Source organism: Balaenoptera physalus, assembly GCF_965194825.1.
Source record: "Balaenoptera physalus genome assembly, chromosome: 2".
In the NCBI taxonomy this organism is placed as follows: Eukaryota; Metazoa; Chordata; class Mammalia; order Artiodactyla; family Balaenopteridae; genus Balaenoptera; species Balaenoptera physalus.
Genome location: NC_138883.1, coordinates 90,218,413 through 90,238,272, shown reverse-complemented (window position 1 = coordinate 90,238,272; position 19,860 = coordinate 90,218,413). Strand labels below are relative to the sequence as shown.

At 41.3% G+C, this 19,860-nt stretch overlaps 1 protein-coding gene across 1 annotated transcript in view; it reads left to right on the top strand.

Moving 5' to 3' along the window:
• SLC27A2 (solute carrier family 27 member 2) overlaps positions 1 to 19,631 on the top strand; it is a 54,822-nt gene extending 35,191 nt beyond the window's left edge. The window contains exons 5-10 of the mRNA XM_082453007.1: positions 388 to 582; positions 10,896 to 10,986; positions 11,601 to 11,799; positions 13,642 to 13,739; positions 18,072 to 18,202; positions 19,168 to 19,631. Coding sequence (XP_082309133.1) covers positions 388 to 582; positions 10,896 to 10,986; positions 11,601 to 11,799; positions 13,642 to 13,739; positions 18,072 to 18,202; positions 19,168 to 19,344 — 891 coding nt within the window. The 3' untranslated portion in view covers positions 19,345 to 19,631. The remainder of the gene's footprint in view (positions 1 to 387; positions 583 to 10,895; positions 10,987 to 11,600; positions 11,800 to 13,641; positions 13,740 to 18,071; positions 18,203 to 19,167) is intronic.
• The last annotated feature ends 229 nt before the right edge of the window (positions 19,632 to 19,860 follow it).

Sequence of the window (19,860 nt, the reverse complement as noted above, 5' to 3'; positions counted from 1 at the left end):
TGTCAGTCTCTGACAGACCTCTCCCACGGGGCCTTTCCTTTCTGGCAATTCACTGAGATCCACCAGCCTCATCAAGAAAACAATCAACACATGACTTAAGCTTCAGATTGGATATGGATTAAATGTTGGCATCACTGAGTTCCATCAAGTGACAAATCAAAATGGGAAAATCCAAGCCTTTCAACTATTAAATCAGAGTTCCAACTGTCGGCCCATACTGTGTGTGTTGGGGGGGGGGAGGTGTAATATGTGTGGATGACAGAAAAGGCATGCACTGAGGTCAGCTCATAACCAACATAAATATGTAGAAACATAAAGGCCATTATTAATATGTAAGTACAGGCTCCAAAGATGTTTCAGCTTGGTCTCTTCTTCGTCCTACTACAGAAACCAAACGATCGTGACCATAAAGTGAGAATGGCATTGGGAAATGGCTTGCGAGGAGATGTGTGGAGAGAATTCATCAAGAGATTTGGGGACATTCACATTTATGAGTTCTATGCTTCCACTGAAGGCAATATCGGATTTATGAATTACACGAGAAAAGTCGGTGCTGTTGGAAGAGTAAACTACCTACAGAGAGTAAGTACATTGAAAAATGAGGGCAGCCAGCTTTCAGTACATGGAGATTTCTTAAAAGCTATGTCATGATGATGTTATCATCAGAATTCCATGCAGTCTCAGAGCCATGGCCCATTCATATCACCAAGAGAGGTTTTGCTCAGGCTCTGTGACAATGACCTAAAAATGACAGAGTCCTCTAATTTTAAAATATTAATTGCTATTAAAAACAACCCATTATGCCTTTGCCATCTGCAACTTGTGTGAAGTCTTCTAATGCCATTTATACTTGTATATGTTAAAACACCTGAAGGTTACCAGTTCTGTATGTTTACTATACACCATGAAATGTGGTATTTCCCTTTCATCACGCTGTACGTTACCACCACCAGGGGAATTTTTTATACATATAGGTGCAGAGCCCCCACCCCCTGAGCTTTGGATTCAATTGTTCTGAGGGGGGGCCCAGGCATCAGTATTTTTTTAAAGCTGTTCAGCCAGGGTTAAGAACCACTCCTTCGAGAGAACCAGTGTGCATCCGAGTTGTAGGATTCTTGTAAACATTTGTTTTCACCTAGTAACTACACCAGAAAGATATTTCTTATGTGTAAGCCAGCTCTCACAGCATTCTCTTTTCCCTCTAAGTCATTTTATTGCCTCATCTCCAGACAATCTCTTTGCCTTTAATTATGCTCGAGCATTCAGTCTTCCAGATGACCACCTATTCTGCAAAATTCCAGAAATATTCAGCGAATGCTGAACCTTCCCTTGCTTGAGCAGTCATTATTGTGGTTATGCCTTGGGCAGCTCATCCTGCCTGGGCATGAAACAGCCACACCAGAGCTCCCAGGCAACCTGTGCCCCCAGGGACTGACCAGCAAAGTACAGAGGACAATAGTCCATGTGCATAAGAGATCTGGCCCAAGAGATCAAATTCCACTACCATCACAGACTAGCCCAAGGTCATGCCCTTTGTGTTTCTTAGACCTCAACTTCAGAATCTATAAAAGAGACAGAAAGAGAAAATATAGAGCGCCTAGTGCCTGGCCCAAACTCAGTGTAATAAGGGAAGAGAGTTGTTGAAAGGATTACATTATAGAGGATATAACCCAATGCCTGTCATACAATAGCCTTGAAGAGTTATTAGTTGTAAAGATTATTATTGTTCCATTCCTTCTATTCTGGCCTGATCTCCAGGCATTCCCAAGTCCAAGGAACCTCTCTAACAATAACAGCCAAACCTACACTACACATGTCCCTCCACTGTGCTCCACACCTGTGCCATCCAATACAGTAGCCACTAGCTCCATGTGGCTATTTAAATTATGTAAATTTTTAATCAGTACTTCATTCACCCTAGCCACATTTCAAGTGCTCAGTAGCCACATGTGTTTAGTGACAACCACGTTGAGTAGTACAGTTATAGGACATTTCCATTATCACAGAAAATTCTACTGGGCAGCACTACTACAGACTGAGAATCAATTTCCTACTCCCCACTGGAATCGCTGCTGAGAGGGTTAATCTTCTCTAGTTAGCATCAGGCCAACCTGAACTAGCCCAAACCTTGGATACCCAGGCTAAACGCAGTTCAAAACAAGAGAGGGGGCTTCCCTGGTGGCGCAGTGGTTGAGAATCTGCCTGCCAGTGCAGGGGACATGGGTTCGAGCCCTGCTCTGGGAAGATCCCACATGCCGCGGAGCCGCTGGGCCCGTGAGCCACAATTACTGAGCCTGCGCGTCTGGAGCTTGTGCTCCGCAAGAAGAGAGGTCGCGACAGTGAGAGGCCCGCGCACCGCGATGAAGAGTGGCCTCCCTCTCACCGCAACTAGAGAAAGCCCTCGCACAGAAACGAAGACCCAACACAGCCATAAATAAATAAAATAAATTAAAAAAACAAAAAACAAGAGAGGGCAGAAAGCTGAGCTGAGGCCTGGTGCAAGCTATCTATGTTGTCACTACTAACCCTCAGAAAACGTGAGTTGCAGGGAAACTTTCATTTCAAAATAAACCTGAGGACCCGAGAAATTGATGCTGTATATTACTAGTTCTTTGCTTCTCATCCATTGATTACCATGTTTTATTGTCAGTTTTTCTACTTTAAACAAAACCATATTTTTTTAACTAGAAAAAAAGGAAGACTATGACCATGCATTTGATAAGGAAAAAAGCATTACTTACCACCCCAAACTTTTTTTACATTCTTGCAAATAAACAAGCTCTACATTTGTTGACTATGAATGCTATTTGGTTTTTAATGGTTAACTGCTACTACCAAAGCATATGATTGGTTAAGTTATCATATAGATTTGAATACAAATTTGAAATGGACATAGTAATCATGGTTAATAATTAAATCTAAATACTGTCACGTTTGTATTTTGCTGCCAATATAGAAAATAATACACTTATTGCTCTTACTGAATAACATAAATTTAAATTCTTATGCCCTTGAATTATAGTAACATGAAATATGGTGGAATTTTAATAATTTTATAGCCATGGGCATGAAACAAATTATACCATTAAATCATTGAATATTAAATGTATTGGAGAACATGTCCCTGGAATGCGAAACATCTAACAGTAATGTATTAAGGTTAAACAAGATTTTTTTATACCATATTAATTGGAGTATAATTGCTTTACAATGGTGTGTTAGTTTCTGCTTTATAACAAAATGAATCAGTTATACATAAACATATATCCCCATATCTCTTCCCTCCTGGGTCTCACTCCCTCCCACTCTCCCTATCCCACCCTTCTAGCTGGTCACAAAGCACCGAGCTGATCTCCCTGTGCTATGCGGCTGCTTCCCACTAGCTATCTATTTTACATTTGGTAGTGTATATATGTCCATATATACACTACCACTCTCTCACTTTGTCCCAGCTTACCCTTCCCCCTCCCCGTGTCGTCAAGTCCATTCTCTAGTAGGTCTGCGTCTTTATTCCCGTATTGCCCCTAGGTCCCTCATGACCATTTTTTTTTCTTTTTTAGATTCCACATATATGTGTTAGCATACAGTATTTGTTTTTCTCTTTCTGACTTACTTCACTCTGTATGACAGACTCTAGGTCCATCCACCTCACTACAGATAACTCAATTTCGTTTCTTTTTATGGCTGAGTAATATTCCATTGTATATATGTGCCACATCTTCTTTATCCATTCATCTGTTGATGGACACTTAGGTTGCTTCCACATCCTGGCTATTGTAAATAGAGCTGCAATGAACATTGTGGTACATGACTCTTTTTGAATTATGGTTTTCTCAGGGTATATGCCCAGTAGTGGGATTGCTGGGTCGTATGGTAGTTCTATTTTTAGTTTTTTAAGGAACCTCCATTGGCTGTATCAATTTACATTCCCACCAACAGTGCAAGAGGGTTCCCTTTTCTCCACACCCTCTCCAGCATTTATTGTTTGTAGATTTTTTGATGATGGCCATTCTGACTGGTGTGAGGTGATACCTCATTGCACTCTTGATTTGCATTTCTCTAATGATTAATGATGTTGAGCATCCTTTCATGTGTTTGTTGGCTATGTGTATATCTTCTTTAGAGAAATGTCTATTTAGGTCTTCTGCCCATTTTTGGAGTGGGTTCTGTGTTTTTTTGATATTGAGCTGCATGAGCTGCTTGTAAATTTCTGAGATAAATCTTTTGTCAGTTGCTTCAGTTGCAAATATTTTCTCCCATCTGAGGGTTTGCTTTTCATCTTGTTTATATTTCCTTTGCTGTGCAAAAGTTTTGAAGTTTCATTAGGTCCCATTGTTTATTTTTGTTTTTATTTCCATTTCTCTAGGAGGTGAGTCAAAAAGGATCTTGCTGTGATTGGTGTCACAGAGTGTTCTGCCTATGTTTTCCTCTAAGAGTTTTATAGAGTCTGGCCTTACATTTAGGTCTTTAATGCATTTTCAGTTTATTTTCATGTATGGTATAAGGGAGTGTTCTAATTTCATTATTTTACATGTAGCTGTCCAGTTTTCCCAGCACCACTTATTGAATAGGCTGTCTTTTCTCCATTGTATACTCTTGCCTCCTTTATCAAAAATAAGGTGACCATATGTGCGTGGGTTTATCTCTGGGCCTTCTATCCTGTTCCATTGATGTATGTTTCTGTTTCTGTGCCAGTACCATATTGTCTTGATTACTGTAGCTCTGTAGTATAATCTGAAGTCCAGGAGCCTGATTTGTCCAGCTCCGTTTTTCTTTCTCAAGATTGCTTTGGCTATTCAGGGTCTTTTTTGTTTCCATACAAATTGTGAAATTTTTTGTTCTAATTCTGTGAAAAATACCATTCGTAATTTGATAGGGATTGCACTGAATCTGTAGATTGCTTTGGGTAGTATAGTCATTTTCACAATGTTGATTCTTCCAATCCAAGAACATGATATATCTCTCCATCTGTTTGTATCATCTTTAATTTCTTTCATCAGTGTCTTACAGTTTTCTGCATACAGGTCTTTTGTCTCCTTAGGTAGGTTTATCCCTAGGTATTTTATTCTTTTTGTTGCAATGGTAAATAGGCGTGTTTCCTTAATTTCTCTTTCAGATTTTTCATTAGTGTATAGGAATGCAAGAGATTTCTGTGCATTAATTTTGTATCCTGCAACTTTACCATATTCATTGATTAGCTCTAGTAGTTTTCTGGTTGCATCTTTAGGATTTTCTATGTATAGTATCACGTCATCTGCAAACAGTGACAGCTTTACTTCTTCTTTTCCGATTTGGATTCTTTTTATTTCTTTTTCTTCTCTGATTGCTGTGGCTAAAACTTCCAAAACTATGTTGAATAATAGCAGTGAGAGTGGGCAACCTTGTCTTGTTCCTGATCTTAGCGGAAATGGTCTTAGTTTTTCACCATTGAGAATGATGTTGGCGGTGGGTTTGTCATATATGGTCTTTATTATGTTGAAGTAAGTTCCCTCTATGCCTACTCTCTGGAGAGTTTTTATCATAAATGGGGGTTGAATTTTGTTGAAAGCTTTTTCTGCATCTATTGAGATGATCATATGGTTTTTATCCTTCAATTTGTTAATATGGTGTATCACGTTGATTGATCTGCATATATTGAAGAATCCTTGCATTCCTGGGATAAACCCCACTTGATCATAGTGTATGACCCTTTTAATGTGCTGTTGGATTCTGTTTGCAAGTATTTTGTTGAGGATTTTTGCATCTATGTTCATCAGTGATATTGGCCTGTAGTTTTCTTTCTTTGTGACATCTTTGTCTGGTAATGGTGTCAGGGTGAGGTGGCCTCGTAGAATGAGTTTAGGAGTGTTCCTCCCTCTGCTATACTTTGGAAGAGTTTGAGGAGGGTAGGTGTTAGCTTTTCTCTAAATGTTTGATAGAATTCACCTGTGAAGCCATCTGGTCCTGGGCTTTTGTTTGTTGGAAGATTTTTAATCACAGTTTCAATTTCAGTGCTTGTGATTGGTCTGTTTATATTTTCTATTTCTTCCTTGTTCAGTCTCTGAAGGTTGCTCTTTTCTAAGAATTTGTCCATTCGAGGTTGTCCATTTTATTGGCATAGAGTTGCTTGTAGTAATCTCTCATGATCCTTTGTATTTCTGCAGTGTCAATTGTTACTTCTCCTTTTTCATTTCTAATTCTATTGATTTGGATCTTCTCCCTTTTTTTCTTGATGAGTCTGGCTAATGGTTTGTCAATTTTGTTTATCTTCTCAAAGAACCAGCTTTTAGTTTTATTGATCTTTGCTATCATTACCTTCATTTCTTTTTCATTTATTTCTGATCTGATCTTTATGATTTCTTTCCTTCTGCTAACTTTGGGGTTTTTTGCTCTTCTTTCTGCTTTAGGTGTAAGGTTAGGTTATTTGAGATGTTTCTTGTTTCTTGAGGTAGGATTGTATTGTGATAAACTTTCTTCTTAGAACTGCTTTTGCTGCATCCCATAGGTTTTGGGTCATCGTGTTTTCATTGTCATTCGTTTCTAGGTATTTTTTGATTTCCTCTTTGATTTCTTCAGTGATCTCTTGGTTATTATGTAGTGTATTGTTTAGCCTCCATGTATTTGTATTTTTTACAGATTTTTTCCTATAATTGATATCTAGTCTCATAGCATTGTGGTTGGAAAAGATACTTCATACAATTTCAATTTTCTTAAATTTACCAAGGCTTGATTTGTGACCCAAGATATGATCTGTCCTGGAGAATGTTCCATGAGCACTTGAGAAGAAAGTGTATTCTGTTGTTTTTGGATGGAAGGTCCTATAAATATCAATTAAATCCATCTTGTTTAATGCGTCATTTAAAGCTCATGTGTCCTTATTTATTTTCACTTTGGATGATCTGTCAATTGGTGAAAGTGGGGTGTTAAAGTCTCCTACTATGATTGTGTTACTGTCAATTTCTCCTTTTATGGCTGTTAGCATTTGCCTTATGTATTGAGGTGCTCCTGTGTTGGGTGCATAAATATTTACAATTGTTATATCTTCTTCTTGGATTGATCCCTTGACTATTATGTAGTGTCCTTCTTTGTCTCTTGTAATAGTCTTTATTTTAAAGTCTATTTTGTCTGATATGAGAATTGCTACTCCAGCTTTCTTTTGATTTCCATTTGCATGGAATATCTTTTTCCATCCCCTCCCTTTCAGCCTGTATGTGTCCCTAGGTCTGACGTTGGTCTCTTGTAGACAGCATATATATGGGTCTTGGTTTGGATCCATTCAGCCAGTCTATGTGTTTTGGTTGGAGCATTTAATCCATTTACATTTAAGGTAATTATCGATATGTATGTTCCTATTACCATTTTCTTAATTGTTTTGGGTTTGTTATTGTAGGTTTTTTGCTTCTCTTGTGTTTCCTGCCTAGAGAAGTTCCTTTAGCATTTTTTGTAAAGCTGGTTTGGTGGTGTTGAATTCTCTTAGCTTTTGCTTGTCTGTAAAGGTTTTAATTTCTCCATCAAAACTGAATGAGATCCTTGCTAGGGAGAGTAATCTTGGTTGTAGGCTTTTCCCTTTCATCACTTTAAATATGTCCTGCCACTCCCTTCTGGCTTGCAGAGTTTCTGCTGAAAGATCAGCTGTTAACCTTATGGGGATTCCCTTGTATGTTATTTGTTGTTTTTCCCTTGCTGCTTTTAATATGTTTTCTTTGTATTTAATTTTTGATAGTTTGATTAATATATGTCTTGGCATGTTTCTCCTTGGATTTATCCTGTATGGGACTCTCTGTGCTTCCTGGACTTGATTAACTATTTCCTTTCCCATATTAGGGAAGTTTTCAACTATAATCTCTTCAAATATTTCTCAGTCCCTTTCTTTTTCTCTTCTTCTTCTGGGACCCCTATAATCCAAATGTTGGTGTGTTTAATGTTGTCCCAGAGGTCTCTGAGACTGTCTTCAATTCTCTTCATTCTTTTTTCTTTATTCTGCTCTGCATTAATTATTTCCACTATTTTATCTTCCAGGTCACTTATCCATTCTTCTGACTCAGTTATTCTGCTATTGATTCCTTCTAGAGAATTTTTAATTTCATTTATTGTGTTGTTCATCATTGTTTGCTCTTTAGTTCTTCTGGGTCCTTGTTAAACATTTCTTGTATTTTCTCCATTCTATTTCCAAGATTTTGGATCATCTTTACTATCATTACTCTGAATTCTTTTTCAGGTAGACTGCCTATTTCCTCTTCATTTGTTTGGTCTGGTGGGTTTTTTACCTTGCTCCTGCATCTGCTGCGTATTTCTCTGTCTTCTCATTTTGCTCAACTTACTGTGTTTGTGGTCTCCTTTTCGCAGGCTGCAGGTTTGTAGTTCCCATTGTTTCTGGTGTCTGCCCCAGTGGGTAAGGTTTGTTCAGTGTGTTGTGTAGCCTCCCTGGTGGAGGGGACTGGTGCCTGTGTTCTGGTGAATGAGGCTGGATCTTGTCTTTCTGGTGGGCAGGACCGCATCTGGTGGTGTGTTTTGGGGTGTCTGTGACCTTATTATGATTTTAGGCAGCCTCTCTGCTAATGGGTGGGGTTGTGTTCCTGTCTTGCTCGTTGTTTGGCATGGGGTGTGCAGCATTGGAGCTTGCTGGTCATTCAGTGGAGCTGGGTCTTAGGGTTGAGATGGATATCTCTGGGAGACCTCTCATCAATTGATATTATGAGGGGCTGGGAGGTCTCTAGCGCACCAATGTCCTGAACTCGACTCTCTCACCTCAGAGGCACAGGCCTGACACCCGGCCGGAACACCAAGACCCTATCAGCCACATGGCTCAGAAGAACAGGGAGAAAAAAATAAATAAATAAATAAATAAAATAAAATAAAATAAAGTTATTAAAATAAAAAATAAAAAATAATTACTAAAAATTAAAAAATTACAAAGTAATAAAAAAGAAAGAAGAGAGAAACCAAACCAAAAAAGAAATCCACCAATGATAACAAGCTCTAAAAACTAACTGTAGTAAAAAAAACAACAACAACAAAAAAACGGACGGACAGAACCCTAGGACAAATGGTAAAAGCAAAGCTATACAGACAAAATCACAGAAAGAAGCATACACATACACACTCACAAAAAGAGAAAAAGGAATAAAATATATATATCATTGCTCCCAAAGTCCACCACCTCAATTTGGGATGATTCATTGTCTATTCAGGTATTCCACAGATGCAGGTACATCAAGTTGACTGTGGAGATTTAATCTGCTGCTCCTGAGGCTGCTGGGAGAGATTTCCCTTTCTCTTCTTTGTTCGCACAGCTCCCGGGGTTCAGCTTTGGATTTGGCCCCGCCTCTGCATGTAGGTCGCCTGAGGGCGTCTATTTTTCGCTCAGACAGGACGGGGTTAAAGGAGCAGCTGATTCGGCGGCTCTGGCTCACTCAGGCCGGGGGGTGGGGGGCGGGGGGGAGAGGGGTACGGATGCGGGGCGAGCCTGCAGGGGCAGAGGCTGGCATGACGTCGCACCAGCCTGAGGCGCACCATGCGTTCTCCCGGGGAAGTTGTCCCTGGATCACGGGACCCTGGCAGTGGCGGGCTGCACAGGCTCCCAGGAGGGGAGGTGTGGATAGTGACCTGTGCTCGCACACAGGCTTCTTGGTGGCGGCAGCAGCAGCCTTAATGTTTCATGCCCGTCTCTGGGGTCTGCGCGGACAGCCGCGGCTCGCGCACATCTCTGGGGCTCGTTTAAGCGGCGCTCTGAATCCCCTCTCCTCACGCACCAGGAGACAAAGAGGCAAGAAAAAGTCTCTTGCCTGTTTGGCAGCTCCAGACCTTTTCCCGGACTCCCTCCCGGCTAGCTGTGGCGCATTAGCCCCCTTCAGGCTGTGTTCACACCGCCAACCCCAGTCCTCTCCTTGGGATCCGACTGAAGCCCGAACCTCAGCTCCCAGCCCCCGCCCACCCCGGTGGGTGAGCAGACAAGCCTCCCGGGCTGGTGAGTGCTGGTCGGCACCGATCCTCTGTGCGGGAATCTCTCCACTTTGCCCTCTGCACCCCTGTGGCTGGGCTCTCCTCCATGGCTCGGAAGCTTCCCACCCCCCACCACCCGCAGTCTCCGCCCGCGGAGCGGCTTCCTAGTGTGTGCATACTTTTCCTTCTTCACAGCTCCCTCCCAGAGGTGCACGTCCCGTCCCTATTCTTTTGTCTGTTTTTTCTTTTTTCTTTTGCCCTTCCCAGGTACGTGGGAAGTCTCTTACCTTTTGGGGAGTCTGAGGTCTTCTGCCAGCGTTCAGTAGGTGTTCTGTAGGAGTTGTTCCCCATGTAGATGTATTTCTGATGTATTTGTGGGGAGAAAGGCGATCTCCACGTCTCACTCCTCCGCCATCGTGAAGGTCTCCCCTAAACAAGATTTTAAAAGCCCACATGTGATGTGTCCACCAAAAAACATGCATGAGAATGTTTATAACAGCTTTATATTTAATAGTCTAAAACTAGAAACAATCCAAATGTCCATTAACAGGAGAAGAGATAAATAAATTGTGGTATATTCATACAAGGAAAGTTGAATGGCAACAAAAAGTACACCATTGACACAAACACCGACAGGGAGGGATGGATATCACAGACATTATGTTGAGTGAAAGCAGCAGATACTAAGGCATATATTTATTTCATTTATTTGATGCTTAAGACTACTTGATGGCAATAAAAGTCAGAATAGTGACTTGACAGAAAGGGGCAGGAGGAAACTTCTTAAGGTAATGAAAATGTTTAGTATCTTGATCTGGGCAGCAGTTACATAAGGGTATGCATATGCAAAAATTCATCAGGCTGTACACTTAAAGTATGTGCACTTTGTATACTTTATGTATGCTATGCCACAATAAAAAAGAAAAATTTGTGAAAGAATATGCGCTCAGAATGATCCATTTTAATTTCTCTAGAAAGTCGTAACTTATGAGCTGATTAAATATGATGTGGAGAAAGATGAACCCGTTCGAGATGGAAATGGATATTGCATCAAAGTTCCCAAAGGTACAGTGGATTTTTGTTCAATTAACCTGTGCCTTTTCTTACCTTAACCCAGTGACTCTTAAGAACTAACATATCACTGCTAAAATGAACACATGGTAAAATTTATCAGAGTGGGGGAAAAAAAGAGGTTTATTTTCGTACTCTCGGAAATAGATAAATTCCAAAAGATGGTAATTTACCACTACACGTAATATAACTATAATTTGAAACCTAGCTTAATAATTTCTTGATTATGAGATAAGCATTTTGCAGAAGGGGATATGTAATTATGGTTGCAAAACTATGGTTAGCTTTAGCGGGCCTTTCCTTTAAGCTTAAACTACTATGCGTTTGTCTAATTGTGTGTGTAAATCATTATTCAGTGAAAGATTAGTATTAAAAGAATTACAAATGTGTGGCCATAGAGAATAATGTACTGTGTGTGTGTGTGCATGGTGTATATATGTGTGTATATGATGTACATGGAAATACATGTACACATGCATGTAAAATGACTCTTCCTGCAGCCAGCTTGCTGCCACTGGGTTGTATGGCATCAGTTTTAAAAGAAGGTTAATTCTATAATTTGCCTACTGCTAGTACATAAAATAACAATTTACTTTCTTCTGTCTTAGGTGAAGTCGGACTCCTGGTTTGCAGAATCACACAACTCACACCATTTAGTGGCTATGCTGGAGGAAAGACTCAGACAGAGAAGAAAAAACTGAGAGATGTCTTTAAGAAAGGAGACCTCTATTTCAACAGTGGAGATCTCTTAATGATGGACCACGAAAATTTTATCTACTTCCATGACAGAGTTGGAGATACATTCCGGTTGGTTTCTCTGAATTATTATTATTATTATTATTTTAATGTCTCTTAGCTTTCTTTTTTTTAATTAATTAATTAATTTATGGCTGTGTTGGGTCTTCGTTTCTGTGTGAGGGCTTTCTCTAGTTGTGGCAAGCGGGGGCCACTCTTCATCGCGGTGCGCGGGCCTCTCACTGTTGCGGCCTCTCTTGTTGCGGAGCACAGGCTCCAGACACGCAGGCTCAGTAGTTGTGGCTCACGGGGCCAGCTGCTCCGCAGCATGTGGGATCTTCCCAGACCAGGGCTCGAACCCGTGTCCCCTGCATTGGCAGGCAGATTCTCAACTACTGCGCCACCAGGGAAGCCCCTCTCTGAATTATTGAGCCAAAAACAAACACATGCACAATTTGGCTTACTCCTAAATTAGAGTCGCATTCCACTTTGGTTATGGTACTCCATTTCCTTCTGTCTCTTTGGCGTGTCAACTCAACCTCCTGTATTCCCAGAAAACAAGGAGCAAAACACATGGGGTATCACTCTGCAATGCATAGTTATCTTGGTTGAGCAACACCAGACGAAACTAGGAGAGAAAACCTGTGTCTGATTTTGGGCACCTAAATAACTGAGTCCAACCAATTCCTCCCATTTATCCTCAATTATTACCAGTCACTCGGGTCAGCCAGGGATTTTCATACTGTTTCCAATCATGAGGATTTTTTCTCAGATAAAATCAAATGCAAATTAATGTGAAGCTGATCTAGTTGAAGGGGAGGTGAGGGTTCTGAGCCCCGTCTGCTCCTCTCCCTCCCACTCTCCATTCCCAACCAGATGGTTTCCCACAGAACCCACAAGTCAGCACAGTGGAGTTTGAAAATCATCGTAATAGACCATGAAATTAATTCTCAGCAACAGCATGGTCCTCCAGCTTCATGACACTTCTGTTTAACCAGCTTCCCTCCCGTATAAACTTCCTCAGGCCAGACCCTGTGTCTGCTTGTTCGCCCCCCAGCACCTAGTGCAGCGATTACTTTTTGCATGAATGAATGAGGAAGAGATGGAAGTTGTCTGGCTGTAGTAGAAAGAGCATGGATATGAATGAGAAGAACTCAGCTCCAGGCTTCCTCTTACCCCTGAGCAGCTGTGTTATCGGGCAGGTAATCTTTCTGCACCTCAGTTCCTTCACCCATGAAATGAGGGTCCCAATGATCCTTAGGGTTCCTTCCATCTCTAATATCCCATGACTCTGGATCTATATCATTATTTTATGCCACCTTCATGTTACTAAAAAAGATACTTCTGGGAGATCTAAAGAATTTTTAAATGTAAGACAAAATTTAACTCTTTATTAAATGAAAAAGTAGCATCTGATTGGGCACTAACATTATTCTCCCTACAAATAGAGTATGATATTTTCTTTCTTATTAAAAGCTTTTTCATTGCCATAAGACCCTGAAATACAAGTATGAAATTCTATTTAATAGAAATTTACTAACTGAATTAAATAGCAGCCAAAGTTAGTGAATGAGGGAAGTGAGAGACCTAAACACAGCAAAAAGTCATTGAGATTTATTTTTGATTTCTAGTGCCTTTCTTAGGCCAAGCCCTTATTTTAACATTAGAACATCATTCTGTGTATCACATTTCACGTGGCAAGGTTAAAATTCCACATTTTATTCTTTAGGTCTATGCCTTTGTCTTTCATGCCTCAAGCAGGGTGCGTCTCCCATGACTAAGTTGGAGAGTTTGGGGGCCAAGGTGAGGAAGACAAGCGCAGCCACCCCACAGAGGTCTGGAGGAAACGCCTGTCACAGACAACCTGCACCGCAGACCACCAGTGACCTCTGCTAACCTTGCCTTTTCTTCCAGGTGGAAAGGGGAAAATGTGGCCACCACTGAAGTCGCTGACATAGTAGGACTGGTTGATTTTGTCCAAGAAGTGAATGTTTATGGCGTGTCTGTGCCAGGTATGCACAAGATATTATAAATCAATGCCAAAACTCCTACACTAACTGAACATAATTTTAACCCCCGGGCAAAGTTTGTCATCACTTCCTCCTGCCAGCTGGAGAATCAAACAACTCTTTCCCAGCCTCCTGGGAGTAAGGGGCTTATGCCTGGTTTATGTGCCATTATAAATCAGACAGGTCAGTACATCTGAACCTGGCCTTCCTCTGTGGTTCACTCCCCAGCTGTTCTTGGGCTCTCAAGCAAGCCAAATCTCTCCATGGTACAGGGTCCATGCAGCATTTGGCATGCCTCAAGAAAAGAGGTATCATGCTTGATAGCTTGGAAGTGGTATCTTGGCCTCTGAACTGCAAGGCACAAATAAGAGCAAGTGCCATTGCTAGAGGAAAAAAGCCAGGAAGGAGCTGATTTTTTCCAGACTCTTCTTTTAAACCAAGTCCCTGACCCCAGCTTGCTCCACTGAGTTTCAGAATCATCACACAAAGTGCTGTCACCAAGCCTCTGTCTGCAGATCTGCCTCTGCCAGCAGAGTGGGGAGAGTGAGGTCTGATTTTGGGTCCTAGCTCCAACACCTGCTGGCTGTTTGACTTCACACAAATCACTAAATTAGAGATAATACCAATCCTGCAGTTAAGATTGTCGAGAAAACTAATTCATTTTAATTACATAAATACTAAATGTATATTTATCAGACACGTACATGTGGGTTGTCATGAAAAGAAATCATTTTAATTATAGATGTCAGAGAGAATTAAAACCTCCAAATCACTATCCAAATATAAGGTACTAGGGGAATTGGTATTGCCTAGAACTCAGCATTTGGGATTCTCATCTATACTCAAAATGGAAATCCCAAAGTCCCTTTTGCCTGAGCTATGATGGTTTCACACGACATTGTGCTGTCCTTTTATTTTTTAAAGAATATTTGAGACTCTCTCTTGCCTGCTCCTCTCCAACCCGGTGACAATGACTTGACAGGAAGTGTAGCCACATCTCAGGTCAGAGTCTGAGGGGTGCAGAATACTTCTCATGTGGATTTCAGGCTGAATTAACACAAGGGCCCATATTGTGGTTGTCAGCCATGGCACCATGCTGGCCTCTCACAGACCCCACCTGGAATATGTTGCATGCCCTTGTAAATGCTGGATTTTTTTAAAGTAACAATACAAAAGAAGGAGTATGAGAAGGTAAGAGAATATGGGAAATGGAATGGAGAGGTCTAATCCACTGCTCTTCAAAGTGGCGTCACCTACAAATTGGCACTTGCCATCTACCTCTACAAGGATCAAATTACGAGCCGCTGTAGCTGCTGACCTTCAACATGCCCTGAAAGGAGTTCAAGGTGGAGATCAGGAAGGAGGCGCTCTGTGCTCTGGGAAAAACTGGCAGAACAGGTCTTCAGATAGATATTTTCAGGAGGAGATTTTATGAGCCCAATTCTTGCATCTCCTCATATCTAGAAAAGCACTAAAACCCTTCATGGTGACATCTGCTCCTCGTGACTAGGAGTAACCTTCATGAGACTAGCAGATACCTTCTGCAAAAAATACGTGCCTGGTTGCATGTACTCCCCCTTCACTAAAATCCCATGTGTACTGACCTTCTGCCCTACCTCTTTGGAGCAGTTTCTCAGAGCTATCTGAGATGCTGTCTCCCAGGCGATAGTCCTCATTTTGCCCCCAAAGAAAACTTAACTCACAACTCTCACGTTGTGCATTTTTTTCATTTGACAGTAGGGTCCCTGGACCAGCGACAGCATCATCGCCCAGGAGCTTGTTAAAAATTTGATATTTCTCATGTTAAAAATGCCCACCCCAGAACTACTGAACCAGAATCTCTGGGGTGGGGCCCAGGGAGCTGTGTTTTAACAAGCCCTCCAGTGATTCTTAAAACAAATGAAGTCTGGTTTTGAAGTGATGAAAATGTTCTAGAGCTAGATACTGGCGATAGTTGCACAACATTGTGAACGTACTAAATGCCACTGAACTGTATACTTTAACATGGTTAAAATAATGGATTGTATGTTTTACCACAATTTTTAAAAAACACTAAAGTCTGAGAAGCCTGGAGGCCTAGTGGTTCTGAAAATTTAGCCAGTCATCAGAATCATCTGGGAAACTTTTTAAAGCCCAGATCTGGGGTTTGGGACTCAATCTTTGTGTCTTTTTTTAATTCCCAAGTGGGTCTACCACCCAGTAAAGTTTAGGAGCCATTGATATAGAACAAAGAAGAGGAGGCAAATGGGTTTCAAATGATTGGGAGACAAGTCAGGTAGAACAAGGAGCAGCTGTGTTTATGTTTCGCTGGAGGGCAGAATAAAACGGATGGATTGAAATGACCAGGGAGCAAATTTTCGCCTGAGAACTCTCCTGTAACCAGAGGGACCAACAACAGAATGGTCTGTCTCCTGAGGTAGACAATGCCCCACCAACTGGGATGTGTAAAGAGGCTGGCTGTCCACCTGGGATCCTGTGAGAATTCTTACAGCAGTGAAAGATTAGAGATGAACCCTAAAGTCTCTCCTATTTTCAGATTCTGTGATTCTCAGTGCCACTCTTGCAGCCTAGAAATGTGGCAGGTCTATCTAGAGAAAGGCATCAGTCCACCAGGGTGATTCTCACTCCCAAAGGGCTGAACAAGGCCTTCACAGACCTCAGCTTTGGACCAGGAGGAAACTTCTAAGTTTGGGCCTAGAATAGAGATGACACCAGAACTGCCAAACTGCCCTCTAGAGCTTTATATTATCAATAGAACTTTCTGCAGTGTTCTGAAAATGTTCTATATCTGCACTGTCCAACATGGTAGCCAATAGCTACCATAGGGCTGTTGAGCACTTGAAATGTGGCTAGTGCAACAGAGGAACTGAATTTTTCATTTTACTTAATTAATTTTAATAGCTACATTTGACCAGTGGCCACCATACTGGATAGTGCAACTCTAGAGAACCTCTGGCCCGAACTGCTGCAGACAGGAACTTTCCCCCTGGAGCTGAACTAGCTCCAGCCAACCTCTGGGAGTCAGGACAGAGACGTGAGATCCAACAGCCCCATTCGCCTCTCGGTTGGGCATTGCCTCTGTCAGAACAAGAAGCAAGGAGCCAGTTGACACTGAAGATTTCTATTGCATCAGCCTCTGCCTTATTTCTAAAAGGAGCTCATTGGAGACATTCAAGACTCCTGAGACCGGTACCTTTGAGACAGCTACCAGGGACCCCTAGAGAAAGAGGGTACGGTGCCCTGCCTCCCTCCTTCAGATAAGAGGCAAAGCAAATGAGGATGCATTTCCTTTCTTATAATTTTTCCTCTTGTTTTCTGCCTTCTTTAGAGTCATGGGTAAATACACAATCACCATGGGAGAGATTTCGAAAGCTGGGGCCCAGGTGATGAAGGGCGGCTCCTTCCCCCTCTCTGATTACAGTTAAGTAGTTCAGGGAAGCGACCTGGACTCCCACTGGGTCTGCCGGATCAGGTAGAAGAGGTATTAATATGTAATTACCACTGTCCTCACAAGAAAACAATGGTACTTTTTCTCAACAACGGGAAGAAAGAGCTGTTAGGATCTGTTTCCCCTGTGGAGAGCACAATCTCTCTGGCCTAGAGGGCATCAAGGTGGGGAGGCGGGGGTGCGGTGGGCACATACCGCTCAACCTTGATCTGCCTTCACCCTCCGGTCCCGCAGCCTCTCTGAAATGCAGAGGCAAAGCTATTAGGAACCGTGATTATATAAGTCTCAGAGGTGACATTTGTGCCTGGAAGCACAACAGACCTGACCTGCGACCCAAAGAACAACCTGAGCCCAGTTATCCTTGACAGGGGAGCAAGGGTTTTTCACCAGAGTCCAAAAAATTTTTTTAGCCACTAGTTCAACCTTTTTCCCATTCTGGTGTTTACATCTAAGCTGCCAAGAAGGATGATGTCAATAGCATCTTTAGCCAGCCTGCCTCAATTCCATTTCTGGCCCTGCCTAGTATTGGCTGCATGAACCTGAACAAGTCTTTTAATGTCATTAAGCCTCAGTTTCTTCACCTGTAAAATAGAGAACCTTTGTACCTCTTCATAAGGTTGTCGTGAGAGTTAAATAAGATAGTACATAAAGCACACTTAGTAAAGGACCTGGCATGTAATAAAGATTCAACCAATGAATAGCTTGTTGTTTTGTTATCATTAACTTTAGAATTTAACTTCAACATATATTTGAAATAAAAACTCCAGCTATCCAAAAGAAACCCATGCCATAATGCTGTCTCAGTTCTCTGTTCTTTGACCTAGCAAAGCATCATAAATAAAATAAATAGCTACAACCCACCTAATTTTTTCTCACTTTAACTCTAGGTCATGAGGGTCGAATTGGCATGGCCTCCATCAAGATGAAGGAAGACCATGAATTTGATGGAAGGAAACTCTTTAAGCATGTGGCCGATTACCTGCCCAATTATGCGAGGCCCCGGTTTCTAAGAATACAGGTGAGACTCCTTATTATAAAGTTGTTATCCTTGCTCTTGGAGACACCTGAGTCTTAGGGAACAATTCCTCTTCTACCATGGTGAGCACAATGGCCAAATTTTCACTACCCTTTCAGGAAGCTAAATGAAGAAGCAGAAATACCAGAAAATACAGCCAGCTAAAACCAAATCCTAATCCCTTTTTCCCTAAAACCACAGGCAGTTCATTCAGCAACAGTGTTAGCAAATAACTCACAGAGTCTGTTTGATGAGGTATAACAAACACATAAAATAGAAATGCTCCGACCCTCTTATTTATTGTTTCCAGTTTTAAAGAATGGAAAAATCCACTGAAGTCCTGCACCTTTCTATGATGTGAACTTTAATTGGGCATCATTAGCCAGTAGGAACTACCAAAGGCTAAACTGTCACGGATAGAGATTTTTTTTTTCTTTCTCAAACATTAACCCCTTAGTTTAACACTCTCACTTTTGGACCTTGAGCTCTGTGATTCTGTAGCTGAAGATTTGAGAAAAGAAATGTTAGATTACCAGATATTGCTAAAGTTAAACAGTTATTTCTGTTGATGTTCATAAAGCACTGACATATGCTTTACAGTGATGGTTGAGAGACATGAAAGTTGAAATATCCTCAGATCATCACCTATTTATTGAAAAAGAAACAAGTCTTCAGTGTCACAAACAGGCTGAAAAAAAAAAGTTGTCTGTGTGTAGATGATTCCTTTCCCCACCCCACCATTAATCCGAATATTCCAGTAATACTGGAAGCTCACCAAGTGACAGACTCTTCTGCTCCGTATTCCACTGTCAGCAACCTCTCTCTCCCAACAAGTGATCCTCAAGCTTTAAAGGAAGGAAAAATACCTCCACAGAGGGCCCCCTAGTGGAGGTTCTGAAGACAGGATATCTTGGTATCACACAGAACCTGCTTTCGCAGCTCTCAAATGATTGTTTGATGTTTTTCAGGACACCATTGAGATCACTGGAACTTTTAAACACCGAAAAGTGACCCTCATGGAAGAGGGCTTTAACCCTGCAGTTATCAAAGATGCCTTATATTTCTTGGATGACAAAGCAGAAACGTATGTGCCGATGACTGAGGACATTTACAACGCCATTAATGATAAAACTCTGAAACTCTGAATATTACCAGGAGGGTAACTCAGTGTATTTCTAGAAAGAAACTGAATGGACCTAGTACAGCCACTTGATATAATCCCACTTTAATTTGACTGAAGATTGTGCAGTGCAATTTTTTTATGCATACCAGTAAGGGGAGACTTTTTAAAATTACACCCGAACCTTTGCAAGTGAAAAGATTTAGATGTAATTGTTTTTCAATTTGCACCTACTGTTTGTATTTGCAAACTAAGCTTGTTAGAGGGAGGATGTTATTTTTTAAAATATGTAATAAAATAGATGAACACCAACATATGCGATGGCACTTCTTCCTGGCTTGATTCTAAATGCAAACCCTGAGCCTGACAGTATCATTGGTAATTTTTCACAGGTGTCCCGTTTATAATGCTAATGGTATTCTAAGTAAAAACTGGTAAGGAGTTGGGAGGTGAGGGGGTAGGTCCCCAATGAACAACCCAAAGGAAATCCAGCTCTAGTGTAAGGCCAAGGCTACCCCCCAGAAACATCCTGGCCACTGTC